The following is a 24,329-nucleotide window of genomic DNA, read 5'->3' as shown; positions in this document are numbered from 1 at the left end:
AGGAAGGGCAGGGCGTTGAGTTAGAGCAGGGGGCTGGAGATGCCAGGCTCTGGAGGAGGGGATTGGGTTGTATATGTTGGGTGTACCGTAAAATTGTAGTGAGTGCTGAAGTGTGCCATGAGGTAGTAAAGGTTGCTGAGCACTGGCCTATGTATAGATGTTCTGCTGCGGTTGTAACACTCCAGTATTTGAATCTCATGGAAGTTTCTACTTGAGAGAAAACACAGAAAACTACATTTAAATTTAGAAAACATGAACAAAATGAAACCACAAATGTATGCTCTGCTTGTTGCTGTGAGCTGAAGTCTCATTTTTAACCAAAATAAACCCTGATTGTTTGCAGCAATAAAAAGTACCCTGATGGGCTGAAAGTTGTATTTACATTTATGTGCCACTTTAAAGGAAACATTTGATATTTTTGGTGACTACACCGATTAAAGGAAAGAATCTTAATAACATGCATAAAAATGTAAATGTTCTTTGGCATTTTATCTTCTTGCAGCTCAATATGACATAATGGGAATATGGAATGAAGACAGTACGGTCTTTCTCTGTGAATTGGAACATCTGCTCTAAAGCTGCACTCACATGGCCATTAAGGATTAACGTTTTTCACTAGTACATGCTTGAACATCAGGGGATCTCACAGCCACACCAGGGCTCTGGACAAGATGCGGAGACAGCTCCATGCTCCCAGATGGAGGTGGGGCCTTGGGCAAATAGGGTGGAGCCCTGAGAGCCACCCAGCGTGAGGTGTCAGTTCTCCAGCATCAATTTAAAGTACCCTGGGGCTGCAGTAGTGGTAGCTGGGAGCCCTGGGCCCTTTGGAATCACCAGGCTCTGGGGCAACTGTCTCCTTTGTCTCTCTTCTCCCATTGGCAGGTCTTTTGAACATTGTACTGTAGTTGTGATAGACTTTCTCTTTTCCCAATTAACTTGGTAATCACCGAAAATAACTATAAATCTGTGTCTAGCTTCAAATTTAACAGGTTGCCTTGGTGTATGGTTACATGCATTGAGGATAGCAAGGAACGGTAAAGCTATTAGTAAAACAGCACTTTCCTTGTTTTACTATATTTTAAAGAGCTCATCACAGCAGTTAGGAAATCAATAGAATAGTGGATCCATTCAGCTGCTTTTGCCACCTCTTCACTCACTCTTGTTGCCACCTTACAATGTAAACACAAATAACCGCTATCATGGAAAATCGTGTGCTTTATTTAGGAGCCCTCATGTATATTATCACATGGAGAAACCATAGAAAACTTATGATGTAAAGGAGGAAGTTAAGGAGCAGATGTAAAGGTTCCTAATGTAAATAGTTTATGCCTTATTACTTATTTTTTTCTGCAGTGGAAATGCTCTTTAACTGACCTTTTACTAAACAGATTTTAACATTTAGGAGAAGCCATGTAGAGGCATAAGCACTTTGTATTTCCTGTATTTCTTTGTTTCAGGCCTAATATAAAAGTCATTTTTTTATTTACAGTACAGTGAGATTTTGTATGTGAAAATCTATCCGCTTTACTGTGTAACATGAATTCACTCATTAGTCTTAGAAAATATGAGTGTGATATGCTCCTCTGGAGTATCAGTGTACCAAGAACTGTGTGTATTATGTAATTCAGCTGATATGAAATAGAAGCATCTTTTACTTTCTAATATAAATCTTCAAAAGGTTTTGAATAGTTAAACATCAAATAATCCATATAATAGAAATCATAACTGCGTTGTCTTTGAGAAGGGGAAAGCTGTGCAAAATAGCTCTGTGTAATTTTGGTCGTTGTTCGTTCTTCGTTGGAATGTCTGTCTTTAAACCTAGGGAAAGTTAAATTTTGTGGTGCACCGATTAAATGCAGAAAAAAATTAGCATCTTCTTCCATGCTTTCAAATTTCCCTACAAAGTCATAGTCTATTAAACATGGGCTGCAAAGTCTATTGACGTGATCCCAGTGAATGTCCATGCCCACTGGCCTATGTACATCTAGAAGATATTGAATAAACTCCTTAAATTTGACTCCAGAGCCTGTCCTTAATGCTTCTTTGGAGGCATTCACACGGTATCTTGAAATGATAGCTTTTCCAAAAACAGGGTGGTAGTAATTGTTCGGGTGCTCAAACTTGTCCCGAAAGGCAGATACCAACTTTTCAAAGGGCTCGCGAATGAAAAGCATCTTGGTGTAAGTGTTGAGCCTGTGATAAATTCCTTTGCGATCAAACCCATCCAGCCTTTTTAAATAATTTCCATAATGTACTGTATTGTGCTGTATATCTTTTGTGGAGGAAGCCAACCCATTGAGGACCATGAGCACACGTTTCCAGTTAGAACAGCCAGCTTTTGGAACTTCGCAGTATAGAATTCTGTATTTATCTTCCACAAATATTCTGGAAACGTGATATGGTGTGATTATCCTTCTGCTGTTACTCTTATATTTGGAACAAGTGTCTCTCATTATCCTCTTCCTTTCTTTTTGGATCTGATAGAGACTTCTCCATTTGTTGTTGTTTTCATCCTCAGACTTCAGCAGAGGCAGGCTGAGAGAAGAACTGTTCATAGCAATCAGTATAGGACTCTTCTTAATTATAAATCTCCTTCTCCGTTTGTGGAGCCTGATAGGATTTATTTCTTTCGCTTGATGGTCTTTCATCACAAACATTATGCTCTGCTTTCTGTCTGTACTTTGGAGCTTAGTAGGTGCATTTACAGATGGAGATAAAGAACTTCTCTTGTTTCCCATTGCTAATTTATCTGCAGAATTTCTTCTTATTCTTACATCCTGATTGTTGCTAGTAGTACAGTCCTGCTGGAAGAAAAGACCCAAGGAATTACTAAATGAGAGAGTATTTATCATGATTGATTAAATTATACACTTTAATGGCATATCTAGTTGTTGACTTTCAGTTTGGCTAAAAATTACGACATGATGATGTGTATGGCAGCACACCTGAGATTCTGCTCTTGTCCTCGGCTTTTCCGTATCTTTATTTTTTTGCTTTAGTTTGTTTACATCCACGTCAAAGCTAGAGCCTGAGCTGGCAGACTGACTGTTCCCATAGTCTGGGGGCTAGCTGTATCCGTGGTTCCATCTCTGAACCATGTATCAGTAGCATGAACATGCTTGTACTCATTGAACATAGGGGGAGAGAAGCAATTAATAAACTGAAATGGAGCAAGAACGGTCATTTCTCTGTCTGTGGCACGGTCGCTTTAGACTGCATCCCAACAATTCCAAAACTGCAGGGGAGAGTCAAGGCATCATGGGCACAAGCCTGTTGATTTTTGTGCAAGCTGAAATGCCCCAAAAGCCTAATTTACAGGAAAGTGCCTGGTGCTGCAGGCAGAGGAATCTGTTTGCCCCTTGCTGCTACCTTAACTGGCTGAATGAGGACATGGGGCGGATTTATCTGGGAAGCGGCAGTGTTGAAAGTCTTCATGCATGTGCAGTGAGGAGGGTTGCATGCCCCACCCCGCAAAAATAAAACCGTGTCTGAGAATTACTCTGTAAGCACTGTCATTAAAGCTGCTGCTTCCAGATTATGGTAGCTCCCACCCAGCTCTCTTTTCAGACCGCTATAAGCGATGGAGAGCAGGGATGCAGGAGTGGGGAGGAGTCCAGAATTGAGGGTAGGAGGACAGCGAGAGGTATCAGAAGGAAGGGGCAGTTATTGGGATGGGGGTCAGGGCCATCAGGTTAAGTGGGTGTTTGCGGGAGGGGACACCAGAGCCCTTGGAAGAAGGCACAGGGATGAGGAAGAGGAAAATGCAGGTGCACACAGAGTCCCTGGAGGACTATGATATGTGTGAAGGGGACATGGAGGACACAGACCCTGCTATGAGGGAGAATAGGGTTTTCAGGGAGTCTCTGAAATAGGCAGTATGTCTGTTCTGCAGTGGAGAGGGAATCTCCCAGCACAGAGGCATGCTGAGTGGGGAGAGAGGAATTGGGGAAGGTGAGGTGTCTATGCCCCTGATAAGTGGGGCACAGAACTCCTCTAAATCTGGGGCTGGAGTGGGCAGACCAATCTCCTCTGACCCTGGGGCCTTGGCAGGAAGAGTCCTGGGCTCAGGCTGCTGAGGGGTTGGGTGCAGAGAACTGTGCCCATCCAAAAGCTTAAATTTCTGTGCGTGCCCTGTCAGACTGTGATGACGGGGATTGAGATAGCCTACCAGAAATAGCCATGTGGATACTGAAGCTCTGCACTTAGTTCATCCAATCCCCTAGGGTGTCAGCGCTTGAGCCGTAATACCTACAGCATCTCAAACCCTGCTAGCACAAGCCTGTCTACCCAGGCTGCAATGCAGATGAAAGCAGCCAATGTTCAGCTTCAAATATTATTATTATTATTTATTATTATAGCTGTTAATGGAGGCTTGAAATAATGTCACCTTTAAATAATTTCATGCTCTAGGTGCATCAAGAGGAAGGAGAGTCCTACGCTTGGCTTAAATGAGTGTCTCCACTTTGATTTGTTTGGTCATTGATTGTTGGAGTGTATTTCTAAGTGAATGTACATAAACATTAATTTTTACAGCTCTCATTATGGCTCCAATCCAAAGGCCAATGAAGTCAAGGGGTGGGGGGGCGTCTTTTCATTGACTTTCATAAGCATGGGATTTGGCTACTTGGTGTGAAAAATGACACAGCTGTTACAAAACAGACAGCAGCCAATAAAAGATGGCAAGGCAGTGGAAATTAGGTAGCTACTATGCCCATCAGTGGAAAGCTCCACCTGTTGGTGCCATTTTCAAACAAACCCTTGCTTAGAGATGTGGAGGATCATTTTGACCTGTACAAACTGTTATTGAATTTAGAAGAGGAAAAGGTAGACAGCATCATACTGCCTTGGGTGATTGTGGATTTAATAAATGTATGGGAAGATGGAATTTCAGAGTCGTTAGCACTGCCTGGTATTATTGTTGACCATTTTCAACAGGGTGGACCAATTATATGGATTAATTAATATGTTTATATTATCATGCAGAAGTTACTACTGCTTTGACTACAATTTTATTTAACTCATGTAACTGTGGTTTTCCAAAGATGTTACAATTCAGATGGAAGAAAGTCTGGGAGGGCAGGGAATATGCAGTTATAGATGTTCAGTTGGTGAATACTTTAACTGAAAATGTTAGACACACAATGTGATGCACTTCACAAACTGTTCTATCTTTGCTTTTCACCTGCTCCTTCATACTTAAAGGTATTCCAGAATTAAAAAAAAATCAGTTTTAGATTTGAAGTGAATCTGCCCTTCTTGGCGCTGAAGCATATTTGTGAATTTTCATGGTGATGGCACAACTTTTCCTGAGCTTAGCTGAGAGAACAGGCAGGAATCTGCAGTATGGGCTTGAGCCAGTCCCCTTGAAGGCAATGAAAAAAATCCAGTTGACTTCAATGGGAGTTAGATTAGCCTCTCTGCAGCCCAGTAGTAATTTTCACGGAGCTTCAGATTAGGATATCAAAGGATAAGAACAAGCCTTTCCTGCTACTCAGTTTCGAAGAAGAATCTGCAGCTCAGCCTACATTGCCATGTGGGATCACTCCTGTATCTTGCCAGGTTCCTTCCTCAAAGGAAAAAGGATTTGGAAAAAGTTGAATCAGTATTCATCATAAAATAGTAATGAGCAAAAATCCAAATGTGCCAGGTGACTAAAGTTCTGTTCAGAAAAAAATAGAACTAATTAGTATTAAACACATTATAAAAGGGCTGTGAATACTAGTGGAACACAGTCTGAGTTGTGTATTCACTTTTCTTTATACAGTATGCTAAGACTCAGAGTAAAAAGTTCTTTAGATGTGCTTCCTTTTGTTACTGTTCAGAAAAAGTTGCATTTTTTTTCTACAATGACTTGTGTTGAGTTTTTCCTACTGCCTCGCTATTACTCATGGTATAGTTTGACTTAGAAAACTATCTCATTCTGGTGTTCCCCTATATAGTTGCCTGGATATATCCTAAACTGATGGAATTATACAAGTATTTAATTGCTCATCTGTTGAGAAATTTACCTTGGTGTGTATGTTTAATGCATTTATTTCAGTCATCTTATATATGTAAATAGCCAACTGTTTTGGTCTATTTTTATTGTTCTTTGCTACATGATTTGGAAATCATATGAAGAATTCAGACTTATGTTTGATACCTATTGCATGCTAGGGTATAGTCCCACAACCCCCTCAATCTATCACCCTTGTGTGCACACACTGCTGCTGTTGAATTTAAAATTAGTATTTCCACCATATTTCAAATATCGTAATTTGAATGTCCTCAGTGGACAAAATTCCTATTCATTCCCATTCAAAAGTAAGTTGAACCTGAAGAGATGAGCAGTATGAATTGACTCTCTTGAAGTTCCCCTGGCATGTCAATAAACAGGTGGTAAATTCTACCCTTCTTTCCAGTAGTAACAGAGAGTAAGCCGTGCTAGTATGTACACTATCAAAACAAAAAGCAGTCAAGTAGCACTTTAAAGACTAGCAAAATAGTTTATTAGGTGAGCTTTCGTGGGACAGACCCACTTCTTCAGACCAGAACAGACTCAATATTTAAGACATAGAGAACCAAAAACAGTAAGCAAGGAGGACAAATCAGAAGATAATCAAGGTAAACAAATCAGAGAGTGTGGGGTGGGGGGGGGAAGATCAAGAATTAGATTGAGTCAAGTATGCAGACGAGCCCCTATAGTGACTCAGAAAGTTCCCATCATGATTTATACCATGTGTTAATGTGCCGAATTTGAATATAAATGTCAGTTCGTCCACTTCTCTTTCTAAAACGGAGCTATAATTTCTCTTCAGTAACTCACATACCTTGAGGTCATTGACAGAATGCCCCATTCCATTAAAATGTTGACTAACTGGTTTGTGGATCTGGAGTGTTTTGATGTCTGTTTTGTGCCCGTTGACCCTTTGTCTAAGGGAGTTAGAAGTCTGTCCAATATACAAAGCATCTGGGCATTGTTGGCATATATGATGTTAGTAGAGGAGCATGAGAAAGTGCCCGTGAGTCTGTGAGTAACCTGGTTAGGTCCAGTGATGGTATTTCCAGAGAAGATATGTGGACATCTGATTTGTCCTCCTTGCTTACTGTTTTTGGTTCTCTGTGCCTTAAATATTGAGTCTGTTCTGGTCTGGCTATGGTCTGATGAAGTGGGTCTGTCCCATGAAAGCTCACCTAATAAACCATTTTGCTAGTCTTTAAAGTGCTACTTGACTGCTTTTTGTTTTGATAGTGTATAGACTAGCACGGCTTACTCTGTTATCCTTGCCACACTGGATGTAGAGGCTCTGTACGCTAATATTCCACATAAAGATGGATTACAAGCAATCAGGAACACCATCCCTGATGCCACCACAGCCAATCTGGTGTCTGACCTCTGTAACTTTGTTCTCACACACAATCATTTCCGTTTTGGGGACAATTTATATCTCCAGATTAGTGGAACTGCTATGGGCAGCCTCATGGCCCCACAATATGCTAATATATTTATGGCTGACCTGGAACAACGATTCCTCAGCTCTTGTCCCCTATTACCACTCCTCTACTTAAGATACATTGATGACATCTTTATGATTTGGACCCATGGTACAGAGGCTCGAGAAGAATTCCTCAGAGACTTTAACAATCTACACCCCACCATCAACTTATGCCTCGATTACAACATGCAAGAGATACATTTCCTGGACACTACAGTACTAGTCAAGGATGGCCTGATCAGTACCACACTGTACCGAAAACCTACTGATCGCTATACTTATCTACACCCTTCTAGTTTCCATCCTGCACACATGACTAGATCCATTGTTTACAGTCAAGCTCCTAGGTATAATCGCGTTTGCTCTGATCCAACTGACAGAGACCAAAAACTACAAGAACTTTACCAAATATTCATAAACCTGAATTACCCACCAGGAGAAGTAAAAAAACAAATTGACAGGGCCAGACACATACCCAGAAACCAGCTACTCCAAGATCGGCCCAAAAAAGCCAAGAACAGAACACCACTGGTCATCATCTACAGCCCCCAACTCAGACCACTGCAACGAATTATTAAAGACCTACAATCTATTCTTAATCAGGATGCTACACTCCAGAAGGCCCTGGGTGATATGCCTGTTCTCTCCTACAGACAACCTCCCAACCTCATGAGGATCCTTACTAACAGCCACAGTCTATACCCCAGGAACACCAGTCGTGGAACCTTTCCCTGCAACAAAGACTGCTGCCAGCTTTGTCCACATATCTTCTCTGGAAATACCATCACTGGACCTAACCAGGTTACTCACAGAATCAAGGGCACTTTCTCATGCTCCTCCACTAACATCATATATGCCATCATGTGCCAACAATGCCCAGATGCTTTGTATATTGGACAGACTTCTAACTCCTTAGACAAAGGGTCAACGGGCACAAAACAGACATCAAAACGCTCCAGATCCACAAACCAGTTAGTCAACATTTTAATGGAATGGGGCATTCTGTCAATGACCTCAAGGTATGTGAGTTATTGAAGAGAAATTATCGCTCCGTTTTAGAAAGAGAAGTGGACGAACTGACATTTATATTCAAATTCGGCACATTAACACATGGTTTAAATCGTGATGGGAACTTTCTGAGTCACTATAGGGGCTCGTCTGCATACTTAACTCAATCTAATTCTTGATCTTCCCTCTCCACCCCTTCACTCTCTGATTTGCTCACCTTGATTATCTTTTTCTGATTTGTCCTCCTTGCTTACTGTTTTTGGTTCTCTATGTCTTAAATATTGAGTCTGTTCTGGTCTGGCTATGGTCTGAAGAAGTGGGTCTGTCCCACGAAAGCTCACCTAATAAACTATTTTGCTAGTCTTTAAAGTGCTACTTGACTGCTTTTTGTTTTCAGTAGTTTGCAGTCATCCCTTAATCTTGAAAGGATAAGTGACATATAGTCAATACTATGTTGAATGAACTAGTAGCCACTAGATGGCACAATTATACCAGCATTTTCCTTTCAAATAGTCTGTGTCTCAGTCCATTATTTTCATTAATAACATTTCATGTCAAATATGAATATACAAATATCTTCCAAGTTTACTGTATCTTTTAGCAATATCTACTCTAGGAAACAACCATAAAACTAAATTTTCATGGCTTACCAAATTCCTATTTTATTGAGAAAATTTGCATGCCAGGGAAAAGCTTTAATGCTTCATTTCTGTTTAATTCTTTTACCTGCAATCTAATAGTTGACTCTGAAATTTCTTCCCCCTCCCATCCCACATTCTGCATTGCAAATATGTCTTGCTCTATAGTCTGATTTTTTTTCCCCTGAAGAACTTACTTTTTTGGGTTGTTGAGGTCCCATATGATATTTTATTCCTAAAGAAAAAAAAACACACAATATTTGGTAAAAATAGTATATCATGCTTTCACCACTGAGATCAACAAGAATTCTTCCATTAACTAGGATGTGAGTAGGAGCAGTCCCTATTGAACAATGATTTTAAACGGACCCTTAATGTTTTATATCAATGTGTAGTCGATAGTAAAATGTAGATCCAAAATGCTTGATAGAATAGATAAATACCATTATCCCCAGGAGGATAATGGGAAAACTGAGACAGAGGTGAAAAGACTTGTTCAAGATCACCCAGCAAGGTCAGTGGCAAAACCAGGAATAGAATCCACATTTTCTGAGTCCTGGACCAGTACCATGTCCACTAGGCCACACTACCATCTCTTAAGTGCCTGTGTTTAAGTTAACAAAAATCTGTAGTTAATCATGCCCACTTTGGACAGCATGATAGTTTTGAATTTTCATTGAGCTGCAGTGATGTACTATAACCTCTCCCCTCCCCCTATGTTGTTTATATATGGTAATATTTGTAGAGCATTTTGAATGTACTATGAAAAGCACTTTTACATGTATTATCTAACTTTTTATGCTTAACTTTTAAAGAGGAATCCAGTCAAGAATCAAATGATGAAGATATGAGTACCTCTTAAGACTAAACTCAGAGAACTCGCAGTTGCTGGATAGAATACATAAATACCATGATCCCCAGGGGGATGATGTTTAGTGAGTAGCCATGTTGGCCCCAGGATATTAGAGAGATGAATGGGGTAAGGTAATGTCTTGTATTGGACCAACTTCTTCTTGTGACAGAGACAAGCTTTTAAGTTTACACAGAACTCTTCTTCAGGTCTGGCACCTGTACTCAGCATTTGGCTATTTGGAGTGAAAAACAACAAAGCTGTTACAAAGAAGAAGAGCTCAGTACAAGCTCAAAAAGCTTGTCTCTCTCACTGACAGAAGGTGGCCCAATAAAAGAGATTATCTCACACCCCTTGTCTTATAGTTTGTGACCATGGTTGCAGTTGAGCAAACTCTAAAGTGTATGCTATTGGAAAAAAAACAGTTTTTCGTTAGTGCCATCAGTTGAGGTGCACCAAACGTCCTTTTGGTTTGTACAGTGCCACCCCTTGTCACTGTCAGTGCTGCCTAAAAAGATTTCAGTTTAATGGGGCTGCTTTACAAATCTGCAGCCATTGGAAGGAAAATTGCAGGTCAACATACCACACTACAATACCTTTGTACAACAAATCGAAACACCTCGAGAGAAGCTGTCTCATCAGATTAACTTTCATTACGTTATTATGATTCTTTTAATACTGTGTGTGTTTAAAGTTGCTCTTAGTTCACTGACTATATAGTACATACATTCATTAGTTTCTTGCTGCTATAGCACCTACTCCAACAAACTGATCTTTGACTTAGTTTTTCAGAAGCATGAACAGATATTCATGGTTGAACCTATTTCTCTATTGCCCTGACTTTGTGTGCATGTTCTGTACCAGCATTTTGTTAGCAGGAGGTATGAGTAAACATAGTACAGATTGAACTTCTCTTGTCTGGCAACACAGGTAAGCTGGCATGATTCTTGTAAGCTGGATGACCACTTATCATGAATGTGGCCAAGTTTCCTATGGTCCCATAAAGTTTGTTTAGACAGCAGTTCTGACTCTGCATCCTGTGCTCTTATTTAGCTGTAATTTCTCTCTAAATGTCTTCTAAGAGCCCTGTAGGCAGTGGAAATGTGGGTACTGTTGCTAGACAATATTGACTTCCTGTGGTCTGGGAAATTCTCTTGGCACTGGTCTGGTCCCGAGGGTGCTGGATCAGAGGTTCAGCCTGTACTATGCAGGATGGGTATAGGAGGCTGCGATATTGTGTGTCTGATTCTGCCCTATTGAAGTCAAAGGGGCTTTTGCTGTTACTTTCAATGGGAGCAAGATCAGGCTGTATTAGAGGTGCCTTCTTTTAGACATGGAACAAGTCTGAAGCCTCCTCTTACTCAGTTCTAGATGGTACTTGTTCATCTGGAAGAGGCGATCTTAAGGTTTTTGGTTTTTGTTTTTTTTTTAGTGTTCCTCAGAAGAGTGGACACTAACCTGCGGGGTCCCGGCAAGAGTTTCTATAGAACAAAATTGGTTCTGGAGCCTATGACTGAGTGATGTTGTCAGACTTTACTGGTGGCGACATTTGTTTATACAGTCAGTTTAATACAAGCATTTAACCCATGGTTTTGTAAAATGCTATGGAATAGCGAATATGAAAACTGCTATGAAAAGAGGCCTGAAATTCCAGAGTTACAATCCCATTATATATGAAACATGATTTAACCCATAGACATATCATGGCTGTCAGCAGGAACCCATGACCTGTAACTATGAGGTCACAACTTTGTCATCTGAACAGGATCACTGTTAGTTGGTTGGACACTACCCTGTGGTGAACCCATAGACATTACCAATAGAATAGCCTCTATACTGGCAAGAGTTGCTGAATTGTACCACTACAGGCTGTGGAATAGTACCTAGGGCTGTTCTCTCCAGTGACGTAGCCACTTGAATACCCCTCTTTTGCTTTACTGGTGAAACAGAAGATATTTTGGTGATGGTGACCATCTACTCCCAGTCGCTGCAGTTCACTGCTCTTGGCCAGTGGGACCCACAGGACTTGCTAGCCGCCACTTCCTACAGCTCCTATGACCAGGAACAGTGAATTGCAAAGCTGCGGGAGTGAGAGGGTGTACCTGTAGACGGTCAACATCAGCAAAATGTCTTGTAGCCTGCCAGCAGATTACTCTGATGGGCCAAGAGCCAACAGTTGCCAAACCCTGCAAAAGAGGATGAAATAGTCACACTCACACACGTTAATCTTAACATTATACTCGCTCTGCATTGACTCTTCTTGTGGCCTCTGGCAAGTTTATATCTCTGACTGGGTGACAGTATCTGTAACCTATGGTTAATAGCTATCTCCCCAAATTCTGAGTGCTTGGGATTTGATAAATAAGTAGCTCAGGATTGAAGCACTGTAAAGTGGTATAAATATAATTAAATCAGATTTTTTTTAACCTCTCTAGGTATGGTTCCCTGGATGGAAGTGGGGAGTATTTGGAGTGAATGAGCCCTAGTTTGTTGTATGATTCATCTTCTGATTGCTCCTGTTAAATGGATTGCCGGCTAGCATGGGCCTGGAACCTCCAAAAATTTTGAATGTTCTTTTGCTTATCAGTTCAGAGGGTTGTACTGAAAACGCTTTTGTGGGGGCAGGAATTGTATGTACTGAAAAGTCAAATGTTTAATTTAAAAAGAAGTGGATTGGGTTAGTCAATTTGCTTGTTTTACATGGAGATGTTTGGTTTCTCATGTATAATTGCCGACATGCATTTGGTAATTTCCTTGTGTAATAGCATCATTACAAGCAATCTTCTATTCAGAGTCACCAGTGTTATTCCTCTGCTTTATACTTCAGCTTCGGGCTTCATTATTTTTTAATATCAGATTCAGCTTGTTAAATGACTTCTCCTCCTCTGTCACAGAGACTGGAGATTTACCTTGGCTGTCAATACTGTCAACATGTATAGGCAAGAATTTGCATATTTAAATATTTATCCTTGCATGAACTAGTTATGCCTACCAATATAAGACAGGATGTGACCTACTTTCCCCCCTGAAATTATAATTTAATAACATCCAAGGGTAGGCTAACATTTTCAGTGCCATGGGTTGGATGCTAATTTTGGGCAGCTCTGTGGGCCTCACACACAGAAATATAATTCCAGATTCTAGACTCAGATTACCTTTTTTTTTTTAAATGTTTTGTAATAGAATCACGTTTTCTCTCTGTATCCCTCCGGGAGAGCCTTCAAGCTTGCCACAGTCGAAAACAAGACTAGACAACAGAACTTGGACGCTCACCAAAATGCAACCAATACTTAGACAGACTGGGATACGGTTTTTTTATAATTTCTTTTGCCAAGATTGTAATGAAAGAGTAAGGCTGTGTCTACACAGGCACAAATCTTCAAAATAGCCATGCTAATGGCCATTTCGAAGATTACTAATGAGGCTCTGAATTGAATATTCAGTGCCTGATTAGCATTAGGACGCTTCTGGCCGTGGCGCTTGGAAAGCGCATGGCTCGGTGAGGCTACACAGGGGTCCTTTTCGAAAGGACCCGCACCTTTTGAAATCCCCTTATTCCGATCAGTGAATACACCATTCATTAAGTGTAATTACTTATTTAACTTTTCTGTAAGAAGTAAGAATCTTTCTGCTACCGAAGATGAAGGTATAATAAATACTGCCTGCATTATCTGTTCTTAAATCATAAAAGAAAGGGAATTAATGATGAGTAATTTACATTTTTGTTGCTAACTGCTTCAAAAGGTGGTTTGTTTTTAATAGGGTTGATATTTTGTATTTCCATGCTGAACTTCAGTCATTACATCTCAGAAAGAAATTCTGTTAGCTGGAGACTTCAGTTATCGATGCTAACGCGGTCAGAACAAAAGCAAAAGGTATATTCTGAATGGAAGATGTATGGTGAAGTTAGTTGCTAGTTTCTGGAATGTAACTTGGCGCACACGACCTCAAAATTTTGTCTTTTCTCATCTCTCTCTCTCCCTCTCTCTCCAGCAGTAGACTGTCATGTCAGATTTAAACCTACATGGAGAAAAACATTCTTAGGTGCAGTGAACTCAGCCAATGAAAATAAACATTGCACTGTTAGTTATGCTACACTCATGGGATTTTGCTACTACTAGTTCCCAGATGGGAACCAAAATGGCAATGTAATGTACATTTGTGACAGAGGTTGAACACTCACACCCATGGGATATAACTGAAATTGGTGACCTTAAGAAATGACGATAAAATGTGGTGCCAGATACCACAGCAATGGGAATCTTAGCAGCAGGAATTCAGAGAGAATATCACTTTTGTGCACAACACTTCCGTTGGTTCTCTCATGGCTTCTGCAGGAACTTGACCTTCAAAGACCCAGCCTGGGGACACTGATGTCTTTGTTCTTGTTGTCTTTTATGATGCCTATCTCCATTCATCTAAGTGCCCCCTTTCCTTTCTTGTTATGTGAATTGTGTTTTTAATGGCCCTTAATGTGCTTCTATGAACAATGTTGGTTTTTTTTTAAACAGGACAATCGTAATGGGAGTTGCATATGAATACTTGTGCAATTATGTATTTGCTGAAATATATACTTCAGAAGTGTTGTGAACATTTTTGCAAATATATTCATGTTGCAGATGACGACTTCAACTACTTCTAGTTGTTTTTATAATAGCTTGTCAACCAATCACACAGTGAGAATGATAACAAATGTTGGAAGTGACCAGTCACAGCCAATAACAAATTATGTTAGTGAATTTTCCAAGCAATCATTTTTGGGGTAGCAGTCAGTTTCAAACTATTGCCTAAAATATTGGCAAATACACTGGAAAAATATAACTCAGCTTGTGAATTATGCATTAACAGTAAAAAAAGGTTAATCTTTTTACTAAGTTGCTTGCTATGACTAGATTATCCTGCCTGTTGTACACTTAGTACTGTGCATAATCTTTTATTGTGTATCATGTTAAATCGCAAGCTCTTTCAAGCAGGAAACAATCAAGTATTTGCAAAGTGCTTTTGTCATCTGTTACTGCCACTTAGCTCATTCTAAAATTAGAAATAATAAATTGTACATTTAAGAAAAAGCTCCCTATAAAAAGACTGACAGGTTTTTAATTTTGAGATCATGGCCAAACCAATGGCATAAATTATGTATACTTTTGCACCTTCAATAAACACGTCTTATTTGACTGTAACGTAGTCTTAAGCCCCTCTCTGCCACATATGTAGTTCCCAGTTTTAATATACTGAGCATGAATCAGAAGAAGCAAGTTAGGGCTGAATGAAACTAGAGAGTGCCTTGCATAATTGCCATAAAATAAGTAAATCTCTACAGTGAATTGAATTCTCAGAAGTTACAAATACTGAGTGACCTTTCTCAGAGATGAGAACTTTCACAGTGAATGCTTTGGATAAATGATAAAATGGTAGCCCCCTTGAAGAAGTGTCAAAGATATCTCTTGGTGTCAGGACCCTGAATGTATTCTCTATTGAGAATGCTTGGCCAGTATATCCATTTGACACTGAAGTGATTTAGTAGTTGTTTTTCATCTCAAACTAATTGATTTAATGGCAAAGATGCTGTAGTTCTTTATACTACGCTTTGTGAATGGTAGCTATTACAGGAAGACCTTGAGCTTCCTGATCTTTTCAGAACATTTCTTGCTCTTCAGATGAAAGGTTGTCAAAGGCAAGCAGTTACTGTATTGCTTTGTATCATAGCTAGCAGGCATGGTCAAACTGTGGCTGTAAGCAGCAGGAGGCTCTATTACAGTGATTCCCAACCTTTTCACTAGGGTGGACCCCTGATTATGACCCCCACAACCATTTGCAGACCCCCATTCTAGCTGTTATGTACACTTCATTAAGTGAAAAGGAAAATCACAACATAGATGTTTTGACAGCAATTAAAAACATTATTGGAAGCTAGTTATTTAAAAATAATTGAATGTAACTTTGCAATTTATTTTCTGTGATAATTTTTATTTATTTTTTTCATGGGTCCCTTGCAATACCCCGGTGGACACCAAGTTATGGGGTCTATTACTTTAAAAGTGCATCTCCTGTAGCATCTCCCTCCCCACCACACCAAATCTCTCCATTCTCTACCTACAAGACAGGGCAGGGTGGAGCTAGGGGCTTTTGCCCAGCGGGGTGGGGTGGGGGGGCAGGGCTGTGCAGACATACTAGTGGCTTCTGCCCTGCACTGAGGAGAGCTGAGATGGGTCTAGCAGCTTTAGCTCCGTGTGGGGAGCATCTGGGAATAAGCCCTGCACCCTGGTAGGCACTGCTCCACAGCGCAGGTCATGCATGTCTTGCAGCTCTTGGACTTCTAAAGAATGTGTGCAGCTTGGAGGGTCAGTAAGTGTGGCCGCTCCTCATCCATACCACCTTCCTGTGTTTAGTGACGGTCTTGGCCAACCTGTTAACTTGGTGACTTGGAAGAGAAAGTGACTTATAAGAGAACTCATTTGTACTATACAGTTTTTGCCCCAGAAACTGCAGGATTAGAGTAAAAATAATTAATTTTATACTTCAGGGCTACAGTACTTAGTGATTCCCGGCCCCGCCCCCAAATCACAAAGTGCCACACAAATGTGGTTCATATTTTTTTTTCCAGTTTTGCAGATGGGAGACAGGCGAGGTTACAAGCCAAACTTCCAAGTGTCATCTAACTTTGAGTGATCATATGTTTGGTTACCTTAACACTTAAATTGGGCACCTGTTGTTAGGTGACCGATTTAAGAACTCCAAATCTATGGACAGATTTTAGGCTGAAAGCCCAACATGAGGATCATGTAGAAGGTCAGTGTTCTAGTGTGGACTAGAAACCAAGGGTCCTGACCAGTGTTCCCTGTAAGCTGAGCACTTGGGTGGCCACCCAGGAGAGATTTAGGTGCTGCCCAACTGAGTAACAGAGTGCCCACAGGGCAGCATGTGTTTCTCTTGGCGGGGCACATGCCTTAGCACACATGACAACATTTATTCTGCCCATGGATGGAATAAACTAGAAGGAAGGTTGGTCCTGACTCTTGCCCTGTATTCAATCCGAAGGTCACAGATGCCAGTCTACGGACTTGGTACAGTTAATTCATGTGGGTCTTGCATTTAGTTCACAACATTACAAACACAGTACTTCTCTTGAGAATCATTGGGTGAGGTGTACAATGCTGTATGTTGAACGTTGGTGGGATAAAGACTGGAAACCCCTCCAGCAGCTGGCTCATGATGGGATGAGACCCTGCTGGACTGGAGATGTACTTGGAGGAAATACAGCCTGAATGTAAAGGTGATACTTCTGGATGAAACCTATGGGGAGGGAGAGTGGAAGTGTCACTGGTTTTTGCCTGAGGAGACAGCTGTCTCCAGTGTGACTGCTTCTGTCCTGTGAGCCTGGAGGTGAAATGTGGCCTCAGGCCTTGAAAAGACACTGCGACCTGTGAGGCAGTCTTAACCTTTCTTTGCATAAAATTAGCTGCTCCTTCCTAGAATTTAATAACTATCTAATCTCTTAGACTAACATCTGACAGATCTTTCATTTGCCTCCCCTTCCCTTTCAGTATTCATGCTTCCATTCCTCCCACTTGCTCCCAACCTATCTTTCTCTGGGTCTGCCTTGGCTGCCAGTCTCAAACTCTTCACAACCCAGCATTTTCAGAGTACAGTGGAAACTGAACACTGACATTCTGGTAGTCAGGTGTATGTATTTAATTAACTCAATTTTAGTTGGTTTACCTCAACATGATGCTAACTGAAGTTTTGTTATTTTCCTATTGTTCTTAGAGCTGTCAGTACAGAAAACATTTTACATGAGAGAAAATCTCACTGGGATATTTCACAGTCTGCAGAGGGACGTCATTAACAAAATCTGACAGAAATTACATTTCTTTTAATGAAGAACTGACTAGTTAAAAGCAGTTACAGGAAACAAATTTATGTGCTTCTTTTAAAAATAGAAGGTGCAGCTAAAAAACCCCATTTTCACTGCCTGCTACTGTGCAGTTCTCTTTTTGGGCAATCACAATAGACTAAGATTCCAAATACTGTATGGGAGTAATTTTCCCCCCCTTTTATTTATAAATGATTCCTTTGGAATTTAATTCATGGGAACATTTTTATTTAAATTTTGGAGAAGCTTTTTTTTCCCTTGTTAAACTTCAATTTTAAACTTCATTTGTTTATTCAATCTTGATTGCATGGCTTTATATTTGAGGACCTCTCTCTGAAAAGGTGTGCATTGTTTTAGAACACAATGCATGGCTTTACAATGCGTTACTATCAATCTTCTGAGGGAGAAGAACAGCATCAACAATAGGTGGAGAGAGCACTTCAGCAACCTTCTCAACAGACCCTCCATTGTTGACCTTGTGGCCCAGACCAGATCCCTCAGTCAACAGAGAAGCCTTGTGGATTATTAGTCAAAACTTGGCTGCCCAAGAAGATTCGTTAATCTCATGCACCTGTTCCACGATGACATGACTGGCTTTGTTCTTTCAAATGGCGAGTCCTCAGATCCATTTCATATATCCAGTGGTGTGAAGCCCTTTTTGCTGACGACTGTGCACTTATGGCACACAAGGAATCTGATCTCCAGCTCATTATCGACAAGTTTGCTGAGGCCACTCGCTTCTTTGGTTTGACCATCAGCCTAGGAAAGACCAAGGTACTGTTTCAACCTGTTCCAGGATCTGCTGCTCTCCCCGCTTCCATCTTTATTGAAGGAACAGAGTTAAAAACAGTAGAGGAGTTCAAGTACCTTGGCAGTGTGATAGCCAGTGATGGCTCCCTTGGTAAAGAAATCAATGCCAGAATCTGCCAGGCCAGGTGGGTACTAGGATGTTTGAGAGTGCGAGTGTTGAATCAGCACAATATCTGACAGTCCGCTAAACCAAAAGTGTACAAGGCTGTAGTCCTGACCAGTCTCCTGTATGGCTGTGAAACCTGGACCTTGTACAGAAAACATATAAAACTGCTGGAGTGCCTCTACATGCACAGCCTGAGGTCAATACTGCACATTTGATGGCAGGACAGAGTTACAAACCTGGAAGTAGTGGACAGAGCAGGAACCACAAGCATCGAAGCCATGATTCTGAAAGCCCGGCTTCGCTGGACAGGGCGCGTCATGCGAATGGAGGAGTCAAGAATCCCGAAGCAACTCCTCTATGGTAAACTCTCCCAGGGCAAATGGAATCAAGGTAGGCCTCGCAAGAGGTATAAAGACTGCGTGAAGGCCAACATTGCTCATGCCAGTTTAAAACCAGATCAGCTAGAGCAGCATGCAAAAGACCGAACAGGCTGGTGTGCTCTTGTATGACACGTGTATGACAACTTTGAAGAGCAGTGATGCGTACACCTCATTGATGCTCATGAAAGGAAGAAAGCAACAGCAGCAGCCGCACCAACAGAGCCAGAACAATTCCCTTGCCCTCACCATGAACGCCCATGCCGTTCAAAGCTTGGACTCCTCAGCCACATGCGAGTCCACAACCGATGAGCCTGTGCAAGCTCAAGCCGTCATCGTTGGACACAAAGGACTACCTACATCACTATCAATGCACATTAAGGTATAAATGATAACTAATCTTTTACATACTCACATTAAACACAAGGGACCTGATTTTTGACTCCACCACACTGACCCAAAGAGGTTGGAAATCCAGCAGATGTGGTCAGCTGGGAACTTCCTCTGCAAACAAGGATAGAGTTAAGGAAAGGGGCAAGAACTGGACATCTCTGGCTATTTCTGAACCTTCAGAATAGCCTTTGGATGCTATAGGTAGGCATAACTTGCAGGACCCTTGATCTAAGGGTGATTTAAGTCAGGGGTCAGCAACCGCTGGCACAGGTGCCAAGAGTGGCCTGCAAGCCAATTTTCATCAGCACATGAGGCAAGAACTCAGCCTCACCCCTACTCCTCCATGTAGTTAGGAGCTTGCTCAAAGCCATACCACCTGTGGATTAAGAAAAGACCAGCTAATGCTACCAAGCACCACCTAAATGGTGAAGCTCTGTATCTTAATTTATGCATTAATGAAGCTGTTGTAAGTAGGATTGTTAGTGAGTTTAGAAAGTATCACCGGCACGCGGACTGTACACACAGGCCAAAGGTCAAATTGTGGCACTCTGCCTCAGAAAGGTTGCTGAGCCTGATCTAAGTTACGATGAGTTGGGGACTGTAATGCCATGAATGTCTGAGAAGGGTGAACACCGGGGTTTCTCAAGAGGTTGATCGGTTTCGCAAAGGAGTTTCTTTCCTGTAAGAGCTCAATTGTTTTAAGAGGGGAAGGAGGGGGAGCAGCGTGTAGCTAGAACACAAGGCAGGGTGTCATCTCCTAGTTGTACTATGTTCCTGGCTACTCCATATACTGCCTGTAGGGCTGTTTGGACAAGACACTGATCTAAATGCCTCAGTTTTCCCACCCGGAAAAAATGTGGCAAAAATCTTCTCTTGATTTGTGTAGCCTGAATTTAGTAATGCTTGGAGGATAATTTTTAATGGAAAAGTTTACTAAAATGCAGTGCACTGACCTTGTATTCTGAAGAAAATCATTCTCCACTTAACCTCCTCCTGTTTGCCTAACAATGAGCAGAGCCATAGAATCATAGGACCGGAAGGGACTGCAGTAGGTCATCAAGTCCAGCTCCTTGATTCAAGCAGGATTAACCCCAACTAAGTCATCCCAGCCAGCACTTGGTCAAGCTGGGACTTAAAAACCTCTAGGGAAGGAGATTCCACCACCTCTCTAGGCAACACATTCCATCAGGGCAGGCATTGTGGGATACTGGTGGAAGCCAGCTCTCTTGACCAACCAGAGTCTACACTGGGTCTTTTTTAACTAAAACTAATAAAAGGAAGGGGAAAAGAAAAGTCTCTTGCAAGGGTGCAAGTTTTTTGATGCCAAAACTGTGTGGTTTTCCTGACGAATTTGCATTGCAGCATGTATGATCTCCAATGCTTTTCGTGTTTTGGGTTTTTGTTTTGTTTTTTTAAAAGAACTGGTACTCAGAGAGTTCTCCTTCTCCCCCCAACCCTACTCAGCCAGTCCTGCAGCGGGGGATGCTGAAGTGCCGGTACTTAGTATTAGCAAGTACTGGCACAAAAAAAGCACTGATGCTCTCACTGCTTTGTTGACAAAAGTTTTGGCAGCATTGACATACCCAAAGTACAAGGCAAGAAACAGCTGAATACTGACAGATGAGCAAGTACAAAGAAACAAGGTGACAATATTGGCCTAATGACACCAACTGTCATTAGCTTGATAAATTTTTGCAGGTCAGGTCCATAAATGGCTATTAGCCAGGGATAAAGTATGGTGCCCTAGCCTTCATAACAAGGGCAAGAGATGGATGGCAGGAGATAAATCACTTGTCTTCTGTTCTCCTTCTCTGGGGCACCTGGCATTGGCCACCGTCGGCAGATGGGATGCTGGGCTTGATGGACCTTTGGTCTGACCCAGTATGGCCATTCTTATGTTCTTATGTTCTAACTGCCTAATCATCATCATCACATTTTTTGTAGGTATCATGCCCAAGGAAAGCTTTAAGGAGAGAGCCAAACGGCAATGAGCTGGTTTGGCCCAATTACTTTGTGGAGGGAAGATTCTTGGTACCATAGTAGGTTTGGTCTGGTTCATTCTATCATAGATCTACTAATTGCAGTTCTCAACACCCCCATACATTCCACCTTTGAGTTATGCACATAAACAACACATTGTTTTTTTCTAGTAGCTCTAATTGCTTTCAGAAATGGCCTCAAACAGGAGCTTGTTTCTAGTAGTTCTTCCCAAACATAGCCGTACATTGCAAATGGCCCTTCTCTAATTATGTTCGATGAGGAAAAAAAAAATCAAAGGAAACTCAAACCACTTGCTGTTGGAAACATGTCTTGAATATTTTTGAAAAAGCTACATTTGTCTCCTCTAACTGCTATAGTGAAATTATCAAATTGATATAGTTTATTGCTGCTGCTGAAGATGACATTTCCAATGTCAGCAGGAACCTGGGAAATAATAAAGCTCAAATTTTTATTAAAAATATAGCTGGTGAATACTGTTCCTGCAAACACTGGTCGTGACAGCAATTTATTTTTATTTAAATCCTTTACACATATCTTTGATTTGCATTTTCTTACTCGTTTTCCTAAATCATCGACATACTAACAAATAATTAAGAATCCATGAGAGAAGTGTTTCCCCCACCCATTAAGAAATGGTAATTTTTCATGTTGAAAGGAATTACACTAATAGTTGAGCAGAATTGCAGATGCTAAGGTATAATGCAAGCATGTGCCAATGATAATAAATAAGATACAAAATAGTTTGGTCTGCCCTAATGTACTGCCGCTCTCATCTACTGCTGATTTCCTTCAGAGTAAGTTATTTAAATGTTTCCCATTTATCAACTGAATAGAGAAAGTTACAGAAGGATATATTCTGTTTTTTTTAACTAATCTTCATGGAGATTTTTTTTTTATTGCATTCGTGCTGTGAGAAGCTGGAGAAGAGGTTTTAGAGACTGGTTAGCATTTACTTAACATAGAATAGTGAAACGTTAGCACTTGGTACTGTCATGCCAATTTACAGCTTGCAGAAGTAGGTGGTATTTTATTTGAATAGATTTTCAACACAGGCACCAAAGTAACTTTGAATATATTTTGAGCAGCATTAGCATAGGGGGATGTTGTATTTTATGTACAGAACATAAGCTTGAATTAGGCTGGCCTTTTAAGAGCAACAGGCCCTGTGTGCTTTAAGGGCCAGATTCTTAATATTGTAAATTGGTGTAATGTCATTAAAATCAATTAATTTAAACCAGTTGGAGATCTGACTTTCCCAGGGAAAATCACCCCAGCACGGAGGGCTTCTGCCAAGTCCATAGTTCAGCTGATGCCTTGCATTTGTCCTCTGGGATGCAGGAATCTGAGGGTTAATGGCTATACACAGGGCTCTGTGCTGCCTAAGGGCTTATACTGGCATGTGGGAGGGCACTGAGTCTGAGAAGGACAGCTGAAGGTGGGGTTTAGAGCAGGTGACCTGCAGGCTGTCTGCAGCCCACAGTACTAACAATGGAGGATCAGTCCTGGGACCGATCCTGTTCAACTTGTTCATCAATGATCTAGAAAATGAGGTAAGCAGTGAGGTGGCAAAGTTTGCAGATGACACCAAGTTGTTCAGGACAGTCAAAACCAAAAGGGATTGTGAAGAACTACAAAAAGATCTCAGCAAACTGAGTGACTGGGCAGCAAAATGGCAAATGAAATTTAATGTGGGTAAGTGTAAGGTAATGCATGTTGGAAAAAATAACCCAAATTACACGTACTACATGATGGGGTCAAATTTAGCTACGACAGATCAGGAAAGGGATCTTGGAGTTATAGTGGATAGTTCTCTGAAGACATCCGCGCAGTGTGCAGTGGCAGTTAGTAAGGCAAATAGGATGTTAGGAATTATTAAAAAAGGGATCGATAATAAGACAAAAGATATCATACTTCCCCTATATAAAACTATGGTACGCCCACATCTCGAGTACTGCGTGCAGATGTGGTCTCCTCACCTCAAAAAAGATATATTGGCATTAGAAAAGGTTCAGAAAAGGGCGACTAAGATGATTAGGGGCTTGGAAAGGGTCCCATATGGGGAGAGGCTAGAGAGACTGGGACTTTTCAGTTTGGAAAAAAGGCGATTGAGGGGCGATATGATAGAGGTATATAAAATCATGAATGGTGTGGAGAAAGTGAATATAGAAAAATTATTTACCTTTTCCCATAATACAAGAACTAGGGGACACCAAATGAAATTGATGGGTAGTAGGTTCAAAACTAATAAAAGGAAATTTTTCTTCACACAGCACACAGTCAACCTGTGGAACTCCTTGCCCGAGGAGGCTGTGAAGGCCAGGACTCTATTAGGGTTTAAAAAAGAGCTTGATAAATTTTTGCAGGTTAGGTCCATAAATGGCTATTAGCCAGGGATAAAGTATGGTGCCCTAGCCTTCATAACAAGGGCAGGAGATGGATGGCAGGAGATAAATCACTTGATCATTGTCTTCTGTTCTCCTTCTCTGGGGCACCTGGCACTGGCCACCGTCGGCAGATGGGATGCTGGGCTTGATGGACCTTTGGTCTGACCCAGTATGGCCATTCTTATGTTCTTATGTTCTTATGCATGGCATTATGATATGTGTACTCTAGCCAATTAAAGTACCACTCCTATGGCTTTTAGTGACCTAAACGACATTGCCTTGTAATGAAGTATGGAAGTCTTTGGTCAGAGTGTGCTACCTGGGAAAAGGAATGTTATTCTGAGGGCATACAAAAATTGACACTATGTTCATCCGTAACAATGAGCTTGAATATTTTAATGAAGCAAATTAACA

At 41.1% G+C, this 24,329-nt stretch overlaps 1 protein-coding gene across 1 annotated transcript in view; it reads right to left on the bottom strand.

The window, feature by feature from the left end:
- Window positions 1-1,658: 1,658 nt before the first annotated feature.
- CHST8 (carbohydrate sulfotransferase 8) overlaps window positions 1,659-24,329 on the bottom strand; it is a 239,589-nt gene continuing 216,918 nt past the window's right edge. The window contains 2 exon segments of the mRNA XM_075008974.1: window positions 1,659-2,804; window positions 9,319-9,356. Of these exon segments, the coding sequence (XP_074865075.1) occupies window positions 1,659-2,804; window positions 9,319-9,356 (1,184 nt within the window).

This window comes from Carettochelys insculpta, chromosome 14, assembly GCF_033958435.1.
Source record: "Carettochelys insculpta isolate YL-2023 chromosome 14, ASM3395843v1, whole genome shotgun sequence".
Taxonomy (NCBI): domain Eukaryota; kingdom Metazoa; phylum Chordata; order Testudines; family Carettochelyidae; genus Carettochelys; species Carettochelys insculpta.
The sequence above is the reverse complement of the archived record's forward strand: the minus strand, read 5'-3'. Positions and strand labels throughout refer to the sequence as shown.